General features: G+C 43.5%; 1 protein-coding gene across 1 annotated transcript in view; it reads left to right on the forward strand.

Moving 5' to 3' along the window:
- dock1 (dedicator of cytokinesis 1) overlaps positions 1-20,371 on the forward strand; it is a gene marked incomplete at its 5' end in the record, with an annotated part of 409,371 nt that overhangs the window by 53,937 nt on the left and 335,063 nt on the right. Inside the window, 2 exons of the mRNA XM_079492379.1 lie at positions 5,159-5,229; positions 19,923-20,029. Of these exons, the coding sequence (XP_079348505.1) occupies positions 5,159-5,229; positions 19,923-20,029 (178 nt within the window). The remainder of the gene's footprint in view (positions 1-5,158; positions 5,230-19,922; positions 20,030-20,371) is intronic.

The raw sequence follows: 20,371 nt of genomic DNA on the forward strand, positions 1-20,371 counted from the left end.
GAAGTTGCTCAGTGGCGTTTTGAAGCACCCGGAAGACTGCCGGAAGTACCGTCTCAGAACGTCTACTTCCGCATTTGACCACCACATTTTGGTGGTCAAATGCGGAAGTGCAACCGAGCGCTCAATGTTAAAGCCCAGCTGCACAGGGTTTCCCGGTCATGAATCCACGGGTCCGCCTGTAGTCCCTCCTCCTACCACTAGGGCCCAGAGCTTCAACGTTGAATAGCCTCACTGGCCCCTTGGTCTCATTAGGGGGGCGTAGCGCATGTGGAGGTACGTGGCCTAGCGGTCCAAGCACATAGGCTGGAGCCTGACAGCGTGTCGCTGGTTCGAGTCCCGATCCCGACGAACTTTGCTGTGTTTCTTCCCCGCACATCTCTCTCCCTGTTTCCTGTCGCCTTACTGTGTATCTATCAATAAAGGAAAAAAAGCCCCTAAAAATCTACTATTAACTCTTTTTTTGGCTGCTTGCTAGCTGGTAGCATAATTGTAGTTAACCTATGCCACCGCCTGCGTCCACTTTAAGATAATCGGTTTCATCCCCGCTGTAGCCCCATAAACTGCAACATTTGCTATCATTAGCATTAGCACACACCTGTCGCCATAAGCGATGCGAGACAAAGTCACAAATGACATCCGACCTTTGGATGGCTGAGGATCACCAAGGACTCTCCAAGCTCTCCTAGATTCCCGAGTTATGGAGGTTTGTAAATCCTGCTTTGAACCGAGGTAAATGGACAGGAGTTGTAACAAACGTCCCATAGCTGGTGGTGACGGAGGCGTTGCATAGCAACCGGATCAATGTTAAAAGCTACTGTGGGCCTCAACCACTATATACACAGAGTATACGAGGCTGACGACACCCCATAGCTGGGGGGGGGTACGAATATATTTGTACCTCGCAGAGAAATAATTAACATACTCTACCATACAGATTTTGATACATTTAAAATGTAATCATTTAAAAAAAGTTACTAGTGCTGCTTTAACCACAGTACTTGAATAGATGTCACTTTCCACCACTGCTCTCCCTCCCCCCAAAAAAAACAACTTAAGCAGAAACTATGGCGACCGGCATTGCGACAGACATCCCTGCGTCGCACACGTCTGTGACTGTGTGCTGTAATAGGTCTGTATGGATGGAGAGAGAGAGAGAGAGAGAGAGAGAGACTGGCACCTCCGCTAATATGCACAGATGCTGCATAAACACCCCCCGACCCACCTTGGCTGGCATTTCCATCAGTCAGTCAGAGAGAGGGGGAGGCGTCGGCTCGGATAATCGCTCCCCATTATTAACGGCTGGCTTCGTAATCAGCCAGTCAGAGCTGCACTGTTGATGACTTCATTACGGACAACCCACGGCTTGATGGAGAGAGAGAGGGAGAGGGAGAGAGAGAGAGGGAGAGGGGGAGAGGGGGAGAGGGGGAGAGAGGGAGAGCGGGAGAGGGGGAGAGGGAGAGGGAGAGGGAGGGAGGGAGAGGGAGACGATCCAAGGCTCCAGGATGTTTTGTTTGCTCGTCTAGGGCCAGGTCCGCTCGCTTTACCACTTAAAACCCCATATGGAGTCCCACAGGGCTCTATACTAGTAGATGTTCTGTTTCATGTTAATGCTGGGAAGGCTTTCGCTAAAAATGTGTGAGTGAGTGTTCCTGTAGTTCACATACCGTATATCTCGAGAACCGTCCGACCGATCAACATTCAAAGTTGGGGCGCGTACATGGCGAGGACCGTGGGAGAGCTGGACTCTCCCACGGTCCTCGCCATGTACGGTCGTTCAGAACCGCCCATCTGACCGATGTGCCCATATATGGGCATGCCCCATACTTATCACTATTTTGAAAATATGTTCAATTATTTTACATTTTTGCCTATAATGACATAATAGGCATCAATCATGTTTTATTAAATGATCGATTATCATTTTTCTTTTTAATTACATCGATCGGTTGGATTAACTGCACCACTTTTTAATTTAATGGAGATATGGGTCTCAGCAGGACAGACTGGGAGACACACAGTGAGGTGTGGAATCACTACCTGGGTTCAATAAAGCACACACGCTCTCCCCAGCCATTACTGACTATTGATCCATGGTAGCCTCACTATAGGCTGACTGCTTTGACAGGCTTTCACTGAGACCTCAGCCACGTATCGATTGGTCGTTCATGTGAGGCCAGCTACTTGGATCTAGTGGATCTCAACCCTTTTTTTTTCCATTTCAATGATCCCCAGTTTGATGTGCGATTGGGTATCGAATTCAATGCCATGTCCCTATCTCCGGGACCGTAATCTACACTCTAACATGTTCATTTATTTAACTCTGCGAGTGTACAATTAATAACCAAATGGACCCATACGAGTCATTTTGATTCCATTTGTACACTCTGAGTAACAGACCTGTAAGGGTCCATTTGGTCCCTACACCCCACATTGGGAACAACAGGCTTGGTTGATCGTTGACATAATTAAGCAAAACGCAGAAGTGCATTCATGACGTTACCCCCCCCCCCCCCCCCCCCCCCCAGTGTAATATTGCAATTATACAACATTTGCCCTTAAAACCAAGATAATCATTGAAAAAAAAAAAAATAATCAATGACAGATGTAGTCACTACGACCACAAATGTCCCAAGAAACTAGCTAGCCTAGCCACCGAGTCTGCTGCGCTCTGAGAGAAAAGCACGGCTGAATTGTTTGTTTTGATTTTGTTTTGAGTTTGAAGCATGGCTAGAAAGATGTTTCAACCAATCAGATTGCTTCCTCAAAACGACCTGTTGTATAATTGGCAGTCTGCCACACCATCCAATGTGGATTATTTATTTGTAATTCATTCCAAGGTCAAAAAGAAAAAACAAACTTAAATGCTATACAACTTCATGTCTAATACGAGAGGAGTTGAGTTGGCAGATGTTGTATTTTCTCTGAATGTTCTTATATTTCTATTTTCCACTGATACTGTATCTCTTCTGTTCCTCTGTGTTTGTCCACTGTTGGTTCACTTCCTGTAGTTCTAGGCAGGCTAAAGGACGAGATGGGAGAATGTTGATAGTAGTCGGTGTTACAGTATACAGTTCATTAACCTCATCTTCCTTCCTTAACAACCCCTTACCCTCTCAGTGGTTCTCAAACCTTTTCATGTCAAGGACCCCCAAATTGACCTTTATTACCCTGCGGACCCCCATTTGTACGGTTCTAGCAGTCACTTTCAACCGTTTTCACTTCAAGGACCAACCCGTTTGACATGCATTAAGTACGGGCGCCCATTTTAACAGAATTTCTATCTCTGGGACCCCAGTTTATAATGTAAAATCGATGTTAATTTAACTCTGAGAGTGTACAAATGGAAATGGAAATGGTTCCATTTGTACACTCTTTGAGTTACAGACCCATAATGGTCCATTTGGTTCCATTTGTACACTCTGAGTCACAGACCCATAACTTGCCATAAGGGTCCATTTGGTTCCTAACTATATTTAGCTGGGGGACCCCCTGGAACTCCCTCAAGGACCCCTGGGGGTCCCTGGACCCCACTTTGGGAACCCCTGCTCTAATCCATTGGTTCTCATAGTGGGGTCCCGGAGGGATGGGGGTCTCCAGCCAAATTAGTTACTATACAGTGTGTATTTTGACCACTTTGTCAACCATTATGTTATAATTTGGCTATGATAATATAGCAGATCTTCAAGTGGCAGGAAGTGGCGGCCTATGAGATTGTAGATCTGTGCTATTTTTGAAAAAACTCATTATTTTTTAGATGGGGGGTCCTGCAGCCAGAATGCATACAATTTTGGGGCTCCTTGAAATGAAGAAGTTGGAGAACCAAAACGGCTCCAAGTCTAATCTACTGTACCTGCCCCATCGCAAACGTTTGCCTTTTCATGTTGTTTTCACTTGCCATTTTCTCCAGGTTTCACTTGGGAAAGAATAGTGAGACACTATACCTTTCTTTCTTTCTTTCTTTCTTTCTTTCTTTCTTTCTTTCTTTCTTGAGAATCAATAAGGCTTATTCTGGGAGGAACGCTCACCAAATAATAGCAGATCTACAATTGCAGCTTGTAGATCAGCCTTTTTTTGTTTTTTACATAGATGGGGGAAAAAAATCATTCAAGTTTTATTTATTCTCAAAATTATACTGAGTATAAACTCATTTTCAGTGTCGTCGAGTAACACAATCACACAGAAAAACATCACAATACATCAGAAGATCAGGGAAATAAAAAACAAAAGGTATACATGTGAAATTACATAGGTTTACAAATCAAGAGCTAAAACAAAATGTTCCAAGGACAAACTCAGGTTTGTTGTACTGAGAATAAAGGGTTAAAGAAGCAGCAAAAAACCCGATCAATTGCACAAATCCCCATAAAGCCTTGAATTGATCGAGACTTTCTTTAGTTTTTGTTCCATTCCTGAGACTATAATTCAATGTCTGGGTCATTGTACTCTACACTCAGTAGACAGTAGGACACTGAATCAACTCAGCTGGTCATCACATTATTGGTTCAGGAAACCCTATAACCCAGGAAAAAAAATAAAGAAATCTCAATCTCCATGTAGTCGAAGCTTCATGGGGCGTCGTGTGTGTGATTGATAGAAATACGTACTTTTTTGTGTGAGCTACTCCTTTTAACTCATTTTGGGCGGGAACCCCTTTTGCTGTTAGCATTATGTTATGCTTTAGCTATTGAAAAATAGCAGATCTACAAGCTCATAGCGCGCCACCGAGTGGCGCGCTACGAGCTTGTAGGTCTGCTATTTTTGAAAAATCGAAGAACGACTGACATAGAAACATAGCTTTTTCAGAAAACTGTCAGGATGTAGAAGACATTTTTAGAATCTGATCTCGGGTCAAAATGGGTTAAGTGGCCTGTCGGAAGGCGACATGTGCTTTATAAGGCTGGAACGCATGTCGCTGAGAGCCACAGCGTTTTCATTAGCCAAATTGGCCAAGGGAAGTCCATAGGACATATAGGGCACACGGTTAATTGTGTTGCCCGTTACGAGACGCGATTATTATTTTTTTGAGGACGCAGACCAAAGTGTTCCGGAACAGCTTACTGGGGTACTAAATTAATGACTGGGCTAATTGGCTCCAACTGAAAATGCAGTTTCTTGATCGTGCCTTTTTTTTTCTCTCCTCTTGTCTCGGGTCCACCAGGGCGCAGCGCTGAAGTACGTTCCCACCATCGTCAATGACGTCAAGCTGGTCTTTGATCCCAAGGAACTCAGGTAAGATGTTAACGAGTCACATAGCGTCGCTGTCGGGCTGAAACTCCCAATCTCCATATCGTTGCCTCGTTAAACTAATGGCCTACGTCATTTTTTCAAGGTTTTCAGGAATTTTTTAAAACAAAACTATATTTTTATATATATATATATATATATATATATATATTTTTTTTTTAAAATATATTTTGCAACCCAGTTTTTTCACCCAGTGCCAATTATCTAATGTAATCCTGGGCGCTACACTTCCTCTGCCATATTATATTTCTTAATCATTTTACCAAAAACGTCAATAACAATTCACGTCTATTAATATATAAATTACACTTTCTGTCAGTTATGTAACATAATATGATTAAATAGAATTTTATAGGATTAAACCTTAGACTTGGGCCAATTGACTTACTGACTTACTCCTGATGACGCCACGACATATATAGAGACGATATTCTGCCGTTCTGGTGTTGATACAGAATACATGTCGTCGTCATCGCACGGAAACGGTACTTTTCATTGGTTCAATATTCTTAGAACCTACCAACACACTTTTCACTTTCAAAATGTTTAAAAGATTGCATCTACAAGCTCGCAACGCTGCAACTTCTTCTGCTTCTTTCTCTCCTTTTTGCTTGACACTCTTTGCTTGACACTCTCTTCAAATATGGAGATACAGGTTTTGTGCTCGACAGTCGACGGCCTTCTGCTGTGTTGATGTGTTGATGTTGCTACATTGTCTACTGTAATGTAAAATGATGAATGCAGAACTAGGACGCGGTACAGTCAAAAGAATCTTCCCACTGAACTGACTCTCTGCTCCTCTCTGTTCCACCCTGCCAAGTCCTTCCTCTCATTAATGTTCTCTCTTTCACCTGACACCGCATCTGAAGAACGGGAGCCGTGGCTCATTAATCCATTGAGACCTGGAACGCATCCATGTCACGTTAGCGTTTAACCACATTAACCATTAACCCATTTTGGGGCGGGAACCCCTTTTGGTGTTTTAAACATTGTTATAATTTAGCTATTGAAAAATAGCAGATCTACAAGCTCATAGCGCGCCACGAACTTGTAGGTCTGCTATTTTTGAAAAATCGTTAAAATGTGCCTCAAATCTTTCCGAAAATTGTCATGATTTAGAAAACTTTTTTTTTTTAATTTCGACGTCAGGCCTGAATGGGTTAACCCATTTTGGATGAGGTCGATAAAAAAATAAAATAAAAATTCTGAAAAACCCATGTTTCTATGTCAGTGGTGCTCAACCTTTTTCATGTCAAGGACCCCCAGAATTATCTCTATTGGGCCACAGACCCTCATCTCAAAATATGTAGTTCCAGGGACCCCCCCAGAAGCCAATATTTTAGTTAAAAATGTTCGCTTTTAAATATTATATTCAAAGCTTTGCGCCACATTTTCACGACTTTTCAAAAATAGCAGACCTACAAGCTCGTAGCGCGCCACTCGGTGGCGCGCTATGAGCTTGTAGATCTGCTATTTTTCAATAGCTATAAGTATAACATAATGCTTAGTTAAAACACCAAAAGGGGTTCCCGCCCAGAATGGATTAAAGCCAATTTACTGTACACAGAATTGGTCGAATTGAATGTAATACCCTCGCGCGAAGGATGCAATCATATTTGCTTTTGCTTTGGTGAGCGCCTCTTTGAATTAAAATGTCATGTTTTAAGATGTATGCCTAACCAGCCAGAGGGATATTTTTTGTGTGCTGGGTCTCTCTCTCTCTCTCTCTCTCCTTTTTTTTTTTTTTTTTTTTACCGTGGGCTGTTTTCTCTTTGAAGCACTTAACATTCACCACATGTGCAGGGATGGGAATTGGTTAAACATACCCAGGTTGCCGTGGAAACCTTGCTGTTTCCACTAGAGTGTCCGTTGCGGTTTTTAAACTCTGGCGTGCCGTGACTGCCATTACCCTCACCTCCTTGAGGACAAATCACTGAGCGCTCGCGTGACGCAATGGTTGCAAAGTGCCTGCCCAGTGCCACGGAGGTCGTGGGTTTTGAACCCACAGTGGCGCGTCCGGCTTTGTCAGGCGTCTACATACTCGAACACAATGGATTGTATGCAGTTATATGCACACAGCATAACTTACGGGCCGCTTCCCTACTTCCTCCACAGGTGTTACCGATGATACTAATTAAGGCTCTGTTCCATTTTGTTCTCAAATGTTTTAATTTCAAGCACCCCCATAACTCTGAGAGTTTACAAATGGAACCAAATGGGACCCGTAATGGTTCATTTGGTTCCATTTGTACACTCTCAGAGTTATACACCCGTATGGGGCCATTTGGAACCCACCCAAGGACACTTTGAGACCCACTGGTGTAGCAGAGTGTTTCCAGTGAGCCAACATGCACAATAGCAGCACCCTGACTCTGTTTGACCAGAATGGAACAGAGCCTTCATTAGTATCATCGGTAACACCTGGGGCGGCACCTGTCAGTGGGGAGTGTTTGGTGGGACGAAGGCTCCAGGTCCTCCCAGTGGGGGCTCCTCGCTGGCAGGTGAGTCAGTAGGATACAACAGCAGTGGTATAACCAGACACATGTTATCGCTGTGTGGGGAGGAATCAAATTGGCATAACGACAAAATTGGGGAGAAATGGGGGGGGGGGGGGGGGGGGGGGGGGTAAACAGCGGAAATTAAAGACAATTAATCACAGGTACAGTGCAATGGGGGCATGCATTTCCAACTTGCATCGTTCATGGCCAAAGCATTTCCGGGTGTCGCCAGCTAAAAAATCAATCAATTGGGGCTCGTCGACGCCAAAATGTTTGAGAACTACTGGTCTTGAGGACAGTCTTTGAGAAACCAGTGCTACCAAAATGCCCCTTGGTATCGCTGCCCTGTCCCACTTGAATCCCCTTCAGTCTCTCACTGAAGGGACACAGCACAGAAAAACAGAATCCTATTAACTTGGCCTCATTTACAGTGGATTATACTTACAAATGTGCATTTGGAATCCCTTCTCGTGTATGTACTGTACTGTAGAAGCATTTCAGCAGCAAATTAGTCTTGAAAAAAACATTTATTGGCACTCATCATTCATTTATTTGGAGCATTTCTTGGTCAAGCATTTCATTCTTTATTTAAACCGTTAAAAACCGGGAAAGCATCTGTCATTTTAGACTAGCTAAATTGTATTTATGTACTGTAGCACATTGGTTGGCTATTCAAAAATAACAGATATACAAGCGCATAGCATGTCACTCCGTGCCGCTCTATGAGCTTGTAGATCTGCTATTTTGTTTTTGAAAGGACTTGAAAATGAGGGCAAATCTTTGGATATACATCTTTTTTTAACCCATTCTGGGCGGGAACCCCTTTTTGTGTTAGCATTACGTTATGCTTTAGCTATTGAAAAATAGCAGATCTACAAGCTCATAGCGCGCCACCGAGTGGCGCGCTACGAGCTTGTAGGTCTGCTATTTTTGAAAAATCGAAGAACGACTGACATAGAAACATAGCTTTTTCAGAAAACTGTCAGGATGTAGAAGACATTTATAGAATCTGATCTCAGGTCAAAATGGGTTAACGCCTATGGGGGTCCGAGGCCAAATACATAATGTTGGGGGTCCTTGACATGAAAATACTTTGAGCACCACTGATATCGAAACATACGTTTATCAGATATAGATATATAGAATCGGCCTCGGGGCGTAATATTATTTTTTCTTCACACCGAACTCTGTAGTTCAGTATCATCAAAACTTAAAAGTAGGCCCAGTAAAAGTAAAAGTACTTTTCTTTCAGAATAGCCATTTGTTATTGGACTATCGTAATTGTCTCCACCAGGCCGAAGGCATGGGGAGAGAGTATGTTTTGCACTCCGTCCGTGTGTGTGTGTGTCCTTCCGTCCGTCCTTCTGTCCGTCCGTTATCAGCTAATCTCCGGCACCGTTGGCCCGATCAATGCCAAACTTTGCACACACACTCCCTGGATGCCAACAATGAACCTCTGCCCCACATTTTCCAGAACGGCCTGTTATAGCGCCACCATGAGGCAGCTTTTCACATTGTTTACCTAAAACTGCACCGATCTGCGTGATACGTTGCATGCACACTCCCTAGAGGCCAAGGACAAACCTTTGACCTGCATTTTCCGCATCTGCCTTTTATAGCGCCACCAGGAGGCCGACTTTTGTAAAACACATTTTTTGATATTACTCCTCCAGATTCTGTCCAAAAATCTCACAAATCGTTACACAGTATCTCTATGGTCATGTGCTCAAGTCGGATCTGTCCGATATTTCATATTCCATCCTAATAGGCCTATCTCACAGCCCGTTTTTCACGCCCACTTCCGGTAAATAGTGGTGACTTTAACATGGGCATTTACACGTTTTTTTCTCTGGAGAATCTAAGTACATTTTCTAATGTAAAAATGTGACAGACCAATATTATTATGAAGCAAACAAGATGGTAAATCAGGTCGAGCAGATAGAACAAACCTTACCTTGAGAAAACAAAAGTTGTAGACTTGTTAAATAACCTCTGTTAACATGTAGCGTCTATGGAGTGACGTCACGCTATCACCACTAACCCCGAAAGGGGGCGTATTTAGGGGGGCGGGGAAATTCTGTGAGATAGGCTTATTGGCTATAATTGGCTTTCACAGTTTGCAAGATTGCCCCGTTTTGAACAAAAGCCTCAAATCATGAACGCAGCATGCAATTTACGTGAAATCTTTCACACATTTTCTTACTAGGCTGAGGAATATATCCCACCCTTTTCACATTGGCCTGTTATAGCGCCACCAACAGGTTGATTTTTGCAAAACACATTTTTGGAACAAAATGCTTAAAAAACATGTTTATATTAATCCTAAACATTTTGCCAAACATCTCACACAGTCCTATCCTCCTGGTGGAGACCTGTGCCCAGAAGGGCACTTTTTCTAGTTTATCATAAATCAATGCTATGGCTAATTTGAAAGTAGCCCATCTACAAGCTCACAACGCGTCGCCACGTGACATTTGCCTCCGAGACGCAACGCAGTGGAAGTATTGTACCAAAGTATCATAGTAGTAGTAAGTAAGTAGCCTTGCCGAGCCATGAGGAGCCTATCTCCTGTTTCTGTAGCGTGAGGCAGCTTGATGTACAAGTACACCCCCTGGACATGACGCTAGTATGTCGCAGGGACTTACCCCCAATCCAACCCTTGATGCTGAGTGTCAAGCAGGGAGGCACTGGGTCCCATTTTTTACAGTCTTTGGTATGACCCGGCCGGGGATTGAACCCCGACCTCCCAGTCTCAGGGTGGACATTCTAACCACAAGGCCACTGAGTTGGTATCAAAGTATCATACCAAAGATTATATAAATGGGACCCAATGCCTCCCTACTTGGAATCAAGTCAAGTGTGGTAAGTCCCATATACAGTACATACAAGAGGGAGGATGTACAGTTGGGTGCCACCGATATTGTCCCTTATCATTTGACCCATTTAGGCCTGACCTCAAAATTTTAAAAAAATCTTCTAAATCCTCCAGTTTTCGAAATAAATATTTTCACGATTTTTCAAAAATAGCAGATCTACAAGCTCGTAGCGCGCCACTCGGTGGCGCGCTATGAGCTTGTAGATCTGCTATTTTTCAATAGCTAAATTATAACAATGTTTAAAACACCAAAAGGGGTTCCCGCCCAAAATGGGTTAACTGTCCTTTTGCGCAGATCACGCAAACCTCAGCAAAAAGAAAAGGACAATATCGATGGCCTCCAACTGTACTGCATCAAGCAGCCTCATGCTGCAGAAACAGGAGATGGGTCCTCCTATATGAGCCACATGGCTCAGCAAGGCTTACTTACTTTACAGTACTTGAGTAAACCACTGGTTTCTCATCCCGGATTACTGATACGGAGATCATATGCACACACAGGCCTTGATGTCAGTACAGAGATCAAATGGTACAGGTTGCTCCCTCATGGCACGCACGCACGCACGCACGCACGCACGCACGCACGCACACACGCACACACGCACGCACACCAGAGTCTAATTGGCGTGTATGAAGAGGGAACCACTCATGTCCTAATGATGCAATAGTTATTCTGCCCAAAGGCAGGCGTGCAGAATGGAGAGGAGAGGGGAGGGGAGGGGAGGAGACGAGAGGGGAAAAGATGGGTGCGCCACCCTCTCGACGGCAGTGCAGATATATTCTAGTGCTTCTCTCAGGCAGAGACATGTTCGGTCAAAATGAACAGTCACGTTTGTTTTAGTTTTTGAGGTTTTAAAGCAGCGCTTCTCAAACTTTTTTCATGTCAAGGACCCTCAAAATGATTGAGTGTGTTTGGCCGTGGACCCCGATCTCAAAAACATTGTGTGCCAGGGACCCCATGAAGCAAAACAAATATCGTTAAAAGTGGTTAAAATGATTGTGCCGCTATATTAGCAAATTTTGCTGGGGACCTGCACAGACCCAAGTTGGAGAAAATAATATGTTGAAGGATCTTTTGAAGACATTTCAGCTTTTACAATTAGAACTTTGACAATAAAGTTAGCGACTTACAAGATTAATTAACTCATTAAGTAATCAATTATGAACTTAAGTATTCAAATAAATAGAGTGCAGACAGAATCGGGTAACATCTAAATCACGTTAACCCATTTTGGGCGGGAACCCCTTTTGGTGTTTTAAGCATTATGTTATACTTTAGCTATTGAAAAATAGCAGATCTACAAGCTCATAGCGTGCCACCGAGTGGCGCGCTATGAACTTGTAGGTCTGCTATTTTTGAAAAATCGTTAAAATGTGCCTCAAATCTTTCCGAAAATTGTCATGATTTAGAAAACATTTTTTTTTAATTTCGACGTCAGGCCTGAATGGGTTAACATCTGTGGTAGGGCACAACAATAAAAACCTTAAGTGCAAAGCGCTTGAGTCCCATCTGCATACTTTTATCCACAGAACAGTGACAATTATATCAGCAAGCACACGGTGAAATACTTAACCCATTTAAGGCCTGACCTCAAAAAAAAAAAAAAAAGTCTTCTAAATCCTCCAATTTTCTGAAATAAATATTTTCACGATTTTTCAAAAAATAGCAGACCTACAAGCTCATAGCGCGCCACTCGGTGGCGCGCTATGAGCTTGTAGATCTGCTATTTTTCAATAGATAAATTATAACATAATGTTTAAAACACCAAAAGGGGTTCCTGGCCCAAAATGGGTTAATTGAACTCTGAGAGTATGGAAATTAACCTTAGGCCAATTCTTTACAAAATATAAGCATGAATACATTGAATCCCATGACACAAGTGTGGCAATGCAGTGTCATGGCACTGATAATGCAATGCTTTGCCTTAAATGCCATCTCTCAGGCAGGTGCAGATGTACAATGTGTGCAGATTGTGCAGAATACTAAAATCTATACAATATCCAAGTCATAGCAAGTCCTAAAAGCAGTAACATGCAATATATATATTTTTTGAGTGGTGCAACCACTCCAAGGAACAGCAATGTCTGTGTTAACCTATGTTTGTGTGTGACTCATGTGTGACTCATGAGTACCAGTAGGGGCGCTGTCGTGCCAGAAACAGAGAGAGAGAGATAGTGCTGTACTGTTGCCTGCTAATGAGAGAGAGAGAGAGAGAGAGATGTTTGAAAAGCCGGGGCAGTACAAACTTACAGAAAAAACGAAAACGAGTTATGCATGTGCAAAAACGCTACTTATAAGTTATTCAACAAGGCTTTGGTTTTAGTAAACACCTGTAATTCGCCCACGCAAAACCCACTCTAATATCAAGCGGGGGAAGCAAAGGGCAGGAAATGCTCCACTTCTTCCAAATCAGGTAAATAAGCACTTCAGTTTTAACTTTTATTTTCAGCCCTGACAGGTTCCAGCGCTAACAATAGGCTTTGGTTTAATAACATTGGTAAGGTAGCTCATTTCAATCTACCCACACAGTTTCATGTTGTAATTTTAATATGTGTTCATCTCACACATGCACCAATTGTCCATGGACATTTTGTAGATTGCACATGGACATGTGTAGTTTGTCTATGAACAGTTGTAGTTTGTCCATGGACATGTGTAGTTTGTCTATGAACAGTTGTAGTTTGTCCATGGACATGTGTAGTTTGTCTATGAACAGTTGTAGTTTGTCCATGGACATGTGTAGTTTGTCTATGAACAGTTGTAGTTTGTCCATGGACATGTGTAGTTTGTCTATGAACAGTTGTAGTTTGTCCATGGACATGTGTAGTTTGTCTATGAACAGTTGTAGTTTGTCCATGGACATGTGTAGTTTGTCTATGAACAGTTGTAGTTTGTCCATGGACATGTGTAGTTTGTCTATGAACAGTTGTTGTTTGTCCATGGACATGTGTAGTTTGTCTATGAACAGTTGTAGTTTGTCCATGGACATGTGTAGTTTGTCTATGAACAGTTGTAGTTTGTCCATGGACATGTGTAGTTTGTCTATGAACAGTTGTAGTTTGTCCATGGACATGTGTAGTTTGTCTATGAACAGTTGTAGTTTGTCCATGGACATGTGTAGTTTGTCTATGAACAGTTGTAGTTTGTCCATGGACATGTGTAGTTTGTCTATGAACAGTTGTAGTTTGTCCATGGACATGTGTAGTTTGTCTATGAACAGTTGTAGTTTGTCATGCACCATTCATCCATGAATGTTTGTAGTTTGTCCATGTGTAACGCCCTGGTTTCGAACCCCGGGTCTCTCACGTGGCATTGAAGCTAAACATCATATCCACTAGCCGACTAAAGGGGAATTCCCCCTTTTTTGGCTTTCGCCTTTATTTTATATTTTTTATGGAGGGACAGACAGTAGGCTGACAGGAAATGGGGAGAGAGATGGGGGGAAAACATGCAGTAAAGGCCGTCAGGATCGGGAGTCGAACCCGCGGCACACTGCCAGGCTGGATTACCAGCCAAGGTGCCTGGACCACTGAGCCATGGCCCAGGCCGGAATTCCTTTGACGGGGTATTCTGCCTTCTGCCAGAAGCTCTGAGCCATACCATAGTTGGAGAGTTTGTTCCATGAACTTGTGGAGAAATGGTTGCATGCGTGGGATAAAGTGTCCTTGTATTGTCTGTCCACAGCCTGGCTGGTTGGCTGGCACCGTGGGAAAACAGTTCTTCATGAAACAAAAGTCTTGAGTCAAATTTCCCCCCACACAGCATCACTATTCAGATCTGCTGTATAGAACAGAGAAATATCCCCCACCGGACCCTAAAGTTTTCTCTCTCTCATACTGTTCATTCCTTAGTGCTTTCTTTGGTTCTTTGGATGTTTTTTCTTATTTCACTTTTCTGTCAAGATGAAAAGATTGTGGAGGCTTGCGGGCCAGCGGTCCTCTTCCAAGCTCAAGGTCAGCGCGGTGGCTGAGCTGCGTTGCTCTGATAGAGTGCCAGTCTCTGTGTCTGAGCAGCAGGGATCTGCCATGCACGCCCCTGTGGTGCTTTTTAACCCAGCTAGGCCTGACGTCGAAATTCTAAAAATGTCTTTTTTTTGTAAATGTCTTTTTCTGGAAAAACATCATGTTTCTCAATATTTCATGTCCAGGAAGCAAAGATTTTAGTTAAAAAACTGAAAGAATATATATTCAAAGATTTGAGGCACATTTTCACGATTTTTCAGAAATAGTCCACGTTGGCCGTGAGTTCAAGCCTCACAGCGGACTGTTTTTTTTCGCGATTTTTGCGGTCACTTTATTTTCTCACATATTAAAAACGCTAGCAGATTAAAGTTAGGAATAAATAATACTCAGGTAAATGTGATATTAATTAATAGGGGAGGGTGATTCCTTTTTGTTTAATCACCTGGGGAGGGGACTGGATTTTTATTTTCATTCACAGGGAGGGTGATGTTATTTTATATTAGGACACATACATTTCATCCAGGGGTACCCCTATTTAAATTTCGACCGGCCCCTTAAAACACCAAAAAGGGGTTCCCGTTCAGAATGGGTTAATCTAGCAGGCCTGAGGGGCCCTGGCCTGGCCTGGCCTACCTAGATGAAACCTCACACTTCCCATTCCCAAGGATCATGTCCTTTTCCTAGTGAAAATGTTCATTTCACTCTTCGCTCTAGGTTGTTGCGAATGTGTGCGCAAACGCTTGCAAAAACCCCCCCGCCACTGGTCGGTGTCAGAAACAAGCTGACTGACTGTGAGCAGTGTTTATGCGAAGGCATGACTGGCTGGCTGATTGTGAGATGTCTCTGTTTGCTATAGCTAGTGGCTAATTTGTTGTCAGTCAGGATCAGTGGTCTAGGTCTACAGTTAAATGCTAGAAGACCGCTGGCTGCTGCCACTGCCTTTGTGCTCCGAGGGCTAAAGACATGTCCCTGCCAAGCCATCCGCGACAAACTGTTCCACAGTGTGCCTCGGTCCCCGAGGAAGCCTCGAGCGGCTAGAACCGTCTGCTCGTCACACGCACGCACGCAATGGTGGAAAAATGTATTGTTTAGCATTAGAGAAATGGCACAAATGGTCGAAATGTAAATAGGGTTACAGTGGTTTATGTACGTTTTGTAATTATAATACATATTTACAAGTCTTCAAATAACTCTAGTGGAGTAAATGTACAATATTCGCCTCTGAGATGTAGTGGAGTAAAAGAAGAAGTAGTGTTGAAGTAAAAAAAATCCTCAACATTGTACTTAAAGGTGTAGTGACATTTTTCACACTTCTAGACCATATCCGTGGTCATCATATGGGCATACCTAACAATGGATGCCAAAAAAATGGACAAATTCTCATTTTTGTGTGTTTTTATATCAAGTCCATAAATATATATTTTGTATTACTTCCTGAAAACGAAAACGTGCTGCGTGATGACGTGTCGAGGCCCACATCGATAAAAGCCAATACAAATGAAGCTCACCCGTTTAATTCCCCATATGTGCGCATCCGTGCAGCACAGCTGCTATTGATTACAGAAATCCTCCGTTTTTATTCCCATTCAAGATAACATCCAGACAGTATTACTCGGTTTCAACTTAATCATCACGCTAAAATATGTATCTGAAAACATTATAGGGTAGAAATAAGCCACATAACAGTAAACTGGTACAGCTGTCCGTCTATCTGGCTTGTAAACAAACACACACAGCATGCTGCTGCGTATAGCATAGCTACCGTCCCTAGCTACCGTCCCATCGCCTGAAGGGATGCGACGCTCTGATTGGTTCAGAAACTTCAGACCGGTGATTCAACTTGAAAACGTTTGAAACTTCAAAATAAAATGTCCGTTGCACTGCACCTTTAAGTACACTAGTACAGTACTTGAGTAAATGTACAGCACTGCACGCTCGGACATACACAGACACAATATGGAATGCAAAGAGAGAAGACAAGACCCAGGAGTAGTGGCACAGGAACTTAGTCTTTACTAATAGCTTCAGTTCAATAATAACAACTTAATTTATAGAATACATATATGCATAAGCATATAGCGATCCTCACGAGGAACAGCAACCCGGAACGCAACATAAGACGACACAGCAAGGTCCAAACCTAAGTCCGTTCATTAAATAAGGGCGGTGGCAATCAGCGCACCTGCATTACGGGCGACACAGTTCAGTCATTAAGAGTCTCATTCACAGCACGGAGGGGGAAGGGAAATATCACAGAGCAACCAAGGGGAAAACATAAGGACGGCGACCCGGGCATGGCACACTCAGGCACAGAGTGTGACACACTCTATATATTTCATACAGATTCTGCTACACTGGCATAACATGGGCATAGGCTTCATACTGTGCAAATGAAGAAAAAAATACACTCTCAGAGTTAAATTAACATTGATTTTACAATATAAATTGGGGTCTCAGAGATAGAAATGCCATTAATACTTTAATTGCCCGGGGTTATTTAATCCATTACATTATAGCGCCCATTCGATTTATAAACACGGACCCCTTTTCCGGACGGACCGGATGTTGTTGTGAATGTGTGTGTAGCAGCTAACAATCGCCACACCACTCTAGAGTCGATCGACAACAACGGGAGGTAAGAATAAATCTATCGCGACTAGCGACTGGACCGTGGAGCGCCGTCTAACACAGGATCTTTTTTCATAATTAGATGGGATGATTTAGATCGCGAGTTATGAACGTTTTAAGATTTTCATTTTCATCATCTAAACAGGGGAGGAAGTTTTTCGATGACGTCTCACTCTTGCGCGTCACCGAGGATTGCCCAACAGGCGCTCCCAGGCTGTGGAGCCATGCGATCCGTTATCATATCAATAAACTTTGTCTTTTGGACACTACTTCGTCCTGGGTGTCGGGCGTTACTAATAGAAAGGACAAAGAACTTCGTCCTGGGCGATGGGAGTGTTAAATGGGGATACATAGACTAATGGGGGTCCTTGAAAAGGGAAATGAATCTGGTTGAGAATCACTGCTAGAGCCGTAAAAATCTTCTCTTATGGGCATTATCTCTTCAAATGGGAGTCCGCGGGCTTAATTAGTGTCAATTTGTGGGTCCTTGACATGAAACAGTTTGGGAACCACTCGTGTAGAGGACATTTAAAAGTTATGTCCTGATCCAATAACAACTTTGAATCCTGGCGTTCCCTATTTTGGACTGGCCATGTAGATGAACATGAATGAATGAATGATTAAATAAACTCTCTTTTTGCATGCTTTGTTCTGTTCTACTACTGTTAACAACAGTATGCACTGATTCATGATTATTCATTCAAGATGGAACACGCTTACAACCCGGTGTTCATGTCTTTGCAGCCCACTCGGATTTTGTTTCAGTCTTTTAGCCTTGTCACAATATCGCCAGATGTCGTTGCCAAACTTTCTTTTATTTACTTTTTGTCACCGTTTTTTGAAGGACTTCTCTTGGCAAGTTCAACCTCTCTGACATGGTTGCATTGAAGAGAATTTGGCCCAGCTAACCTTCCTTTCCTTCCATTTGTTCCTCCAGAAATGGTTGCACCTGGACCAATTATTGACCACAAAGGAGGAATGAAACCGTAGATTCCATTTTGGAGTTTGTTTTGGTGTTCGAGGTTAAAGGCGACAGGAAATGAAAAACACACTCCTGGACATAATAATGAAGTCGATGCTAAAAATGATTTTGGGAACAAAAGCTTTTATCATTAACACTGGTGCTGCCACTACTCTAAATGTAATTAAAGATGATGGGCGGACAGGGCACGGTGGCACAGTCGGTAGTGCTGTCGCCTCACAGCTAGAAGGTCCTGGGTTCGATTCCCGCTGGGGGCGCTGGGGGCGTGTTCCCTCCTCCGCGTCATCAGTGCCCATACCCGAGGTGGGGTTGGCGAAAGGGCCTTTCTGTGTGGAGTTTGCATGTTCTCCCCGTGTCCCCTAGGGTAGGTACCCTCACAAAAACATGCAGTAATCCTGGTCTCTAAAACTACCTCCCCCTGGCCAGCCGGGGCGCCTGATGGAGGGGAAAGGAACTGGTCGGAAAAACGTGTTCCTTCCACGATCTACGTCCGGCCAGGGAAATTTCCCCCCGTCAGGTGAAAAGAAGCAGCTTGGACTCCTCATGCATAGAAGGAGGCATGAGGTCAGTCCGCTGCCCCCCCCAGTTTGGCAGAGGAAGTGTAGCGCCCAGGATTACATTAGATAATTGGCACTGGGTGAAAAAACTGTGTTGCAAAATCGTGGGATAAAAATGATTTAAAAAAAAAAAAAAAAAAAAAGATGATGGGCAGATAGTTAGGGAGGTCCTAATAATACATACCAAACTGAGTGACCTGGAAATCAGGAGGTCTCAAAGCCTCTGGAGACAGTTTATAACATAGCAGGGGGAAAAAAGGTCTTTTTGACCTTAAGTCAGCTTGTGTGGTAGCTGGCCTTACTACAGTCATGACCTTAAGTCAGCTTGTGTGGTACCTGGCCTTACTACAGTCATGCGAGTGTTAACCACTTAGACCCTCTATACCACTGGTTCCCAAACTTGTTCACGTCAAGGACCCCCAAATTGACACTAATTAGCCCACGGACCCCCATTTGAAATGATATGCCAGGGAGAGATTTTTACGGCTCTAAGCAGTGATTCTCAACCTGTTTAATTTCAAGGACCCCCAGTTTGACATGCATTAGTCTACGAACCCACATGTATTGGCATTTCTATCTCTGGGACCCCAATTTATATTGTAAAATCAATGTTAATTTAACTGGGAGAGTGTACAAACTATCATTTACCTGGGGACCCCCTAGAACTCCCTCAAGGACCCCTGGGGGTCCCCGGACCCCACTTTGGGAACCACTGCTGTATACTTAAAACTGACCTAAATTTAACTGTATTGTGTGCGTTATTTTAAGTCTCTTCATCATAAATATCTGATCTACAAGCTTCCAATGTGTCAACGTTGTGAGGCGTTGTGCGACTTGTGAGCTTTTTGGTGAATGTTTTGGTGAACGCCAAGTATACCAAATCATTTTCAGTCTCAGCTTTCCTAGTGACATAGGTACTGTATCTTTAGGTGCTATAAAGTAACAACGTAATTCAGGGGTGTCAGGTACTGTAGGATGAAAAAAAAGTTATTTACAGGGCTGACCTGAGCCCAACAAAATATTTGAGAACTGGTTTATCGACAGCTTTTCCAAGCTGTAAAAACTTGAAAAGTGCACAGTCGGTAACAACCCAGACAGGCCCAGTCCATCACGCAGTACGTACATGCATGCGGCGTGTGGTTTTGACCTTGTTGGTGTTGCTTGTGTCTCCACAGCAAGCTGTTCACAGAGTTCATCCTGAAGGTTCCACTGGGCCGCCTGGTCAAACAGAAGCTGGAGTGTCTGATCGACATCGTCCACAGTGACCTGTTCACTCAGCACGGTGAGAAACACACACACACACACACACACACACACACACACACACACACACACACACACACACACGCATACTTGTGAGGACCATACTTGTGTGGACGTTAACATTAGAACAGCTTTGAAAATTGCTGAAACAGTAGCCTGAGCTAACGTGTTAGGTTTCTGGTCTAGAGGGGCGGGTCGCGGCAGATATTTATTTTGCGCACGCCTTGATTGGATCTCATCGATCTGTCAGTCACCCCGGCCCCTCCTCCCCCCCCCCCCCCCCCCCTAGTGCAGCGCTACGTCACATCATTTGGAGCGACGCCCACCCGGAAGGGTTGACTCCCACTTCTAGCCCAGAGCG

Source organism: Electrona antarctica, assembly GCF_951216825.1.
Source record: "Electrona antarctica genome assembly, chromosome: 22".
Classification (NCBI taxonomy): Eukaryota; Metazoa; Chordata; class Actinopteri; order Myctophiformes; family Myctophidae; genus Electrona; species Electrona antarctica.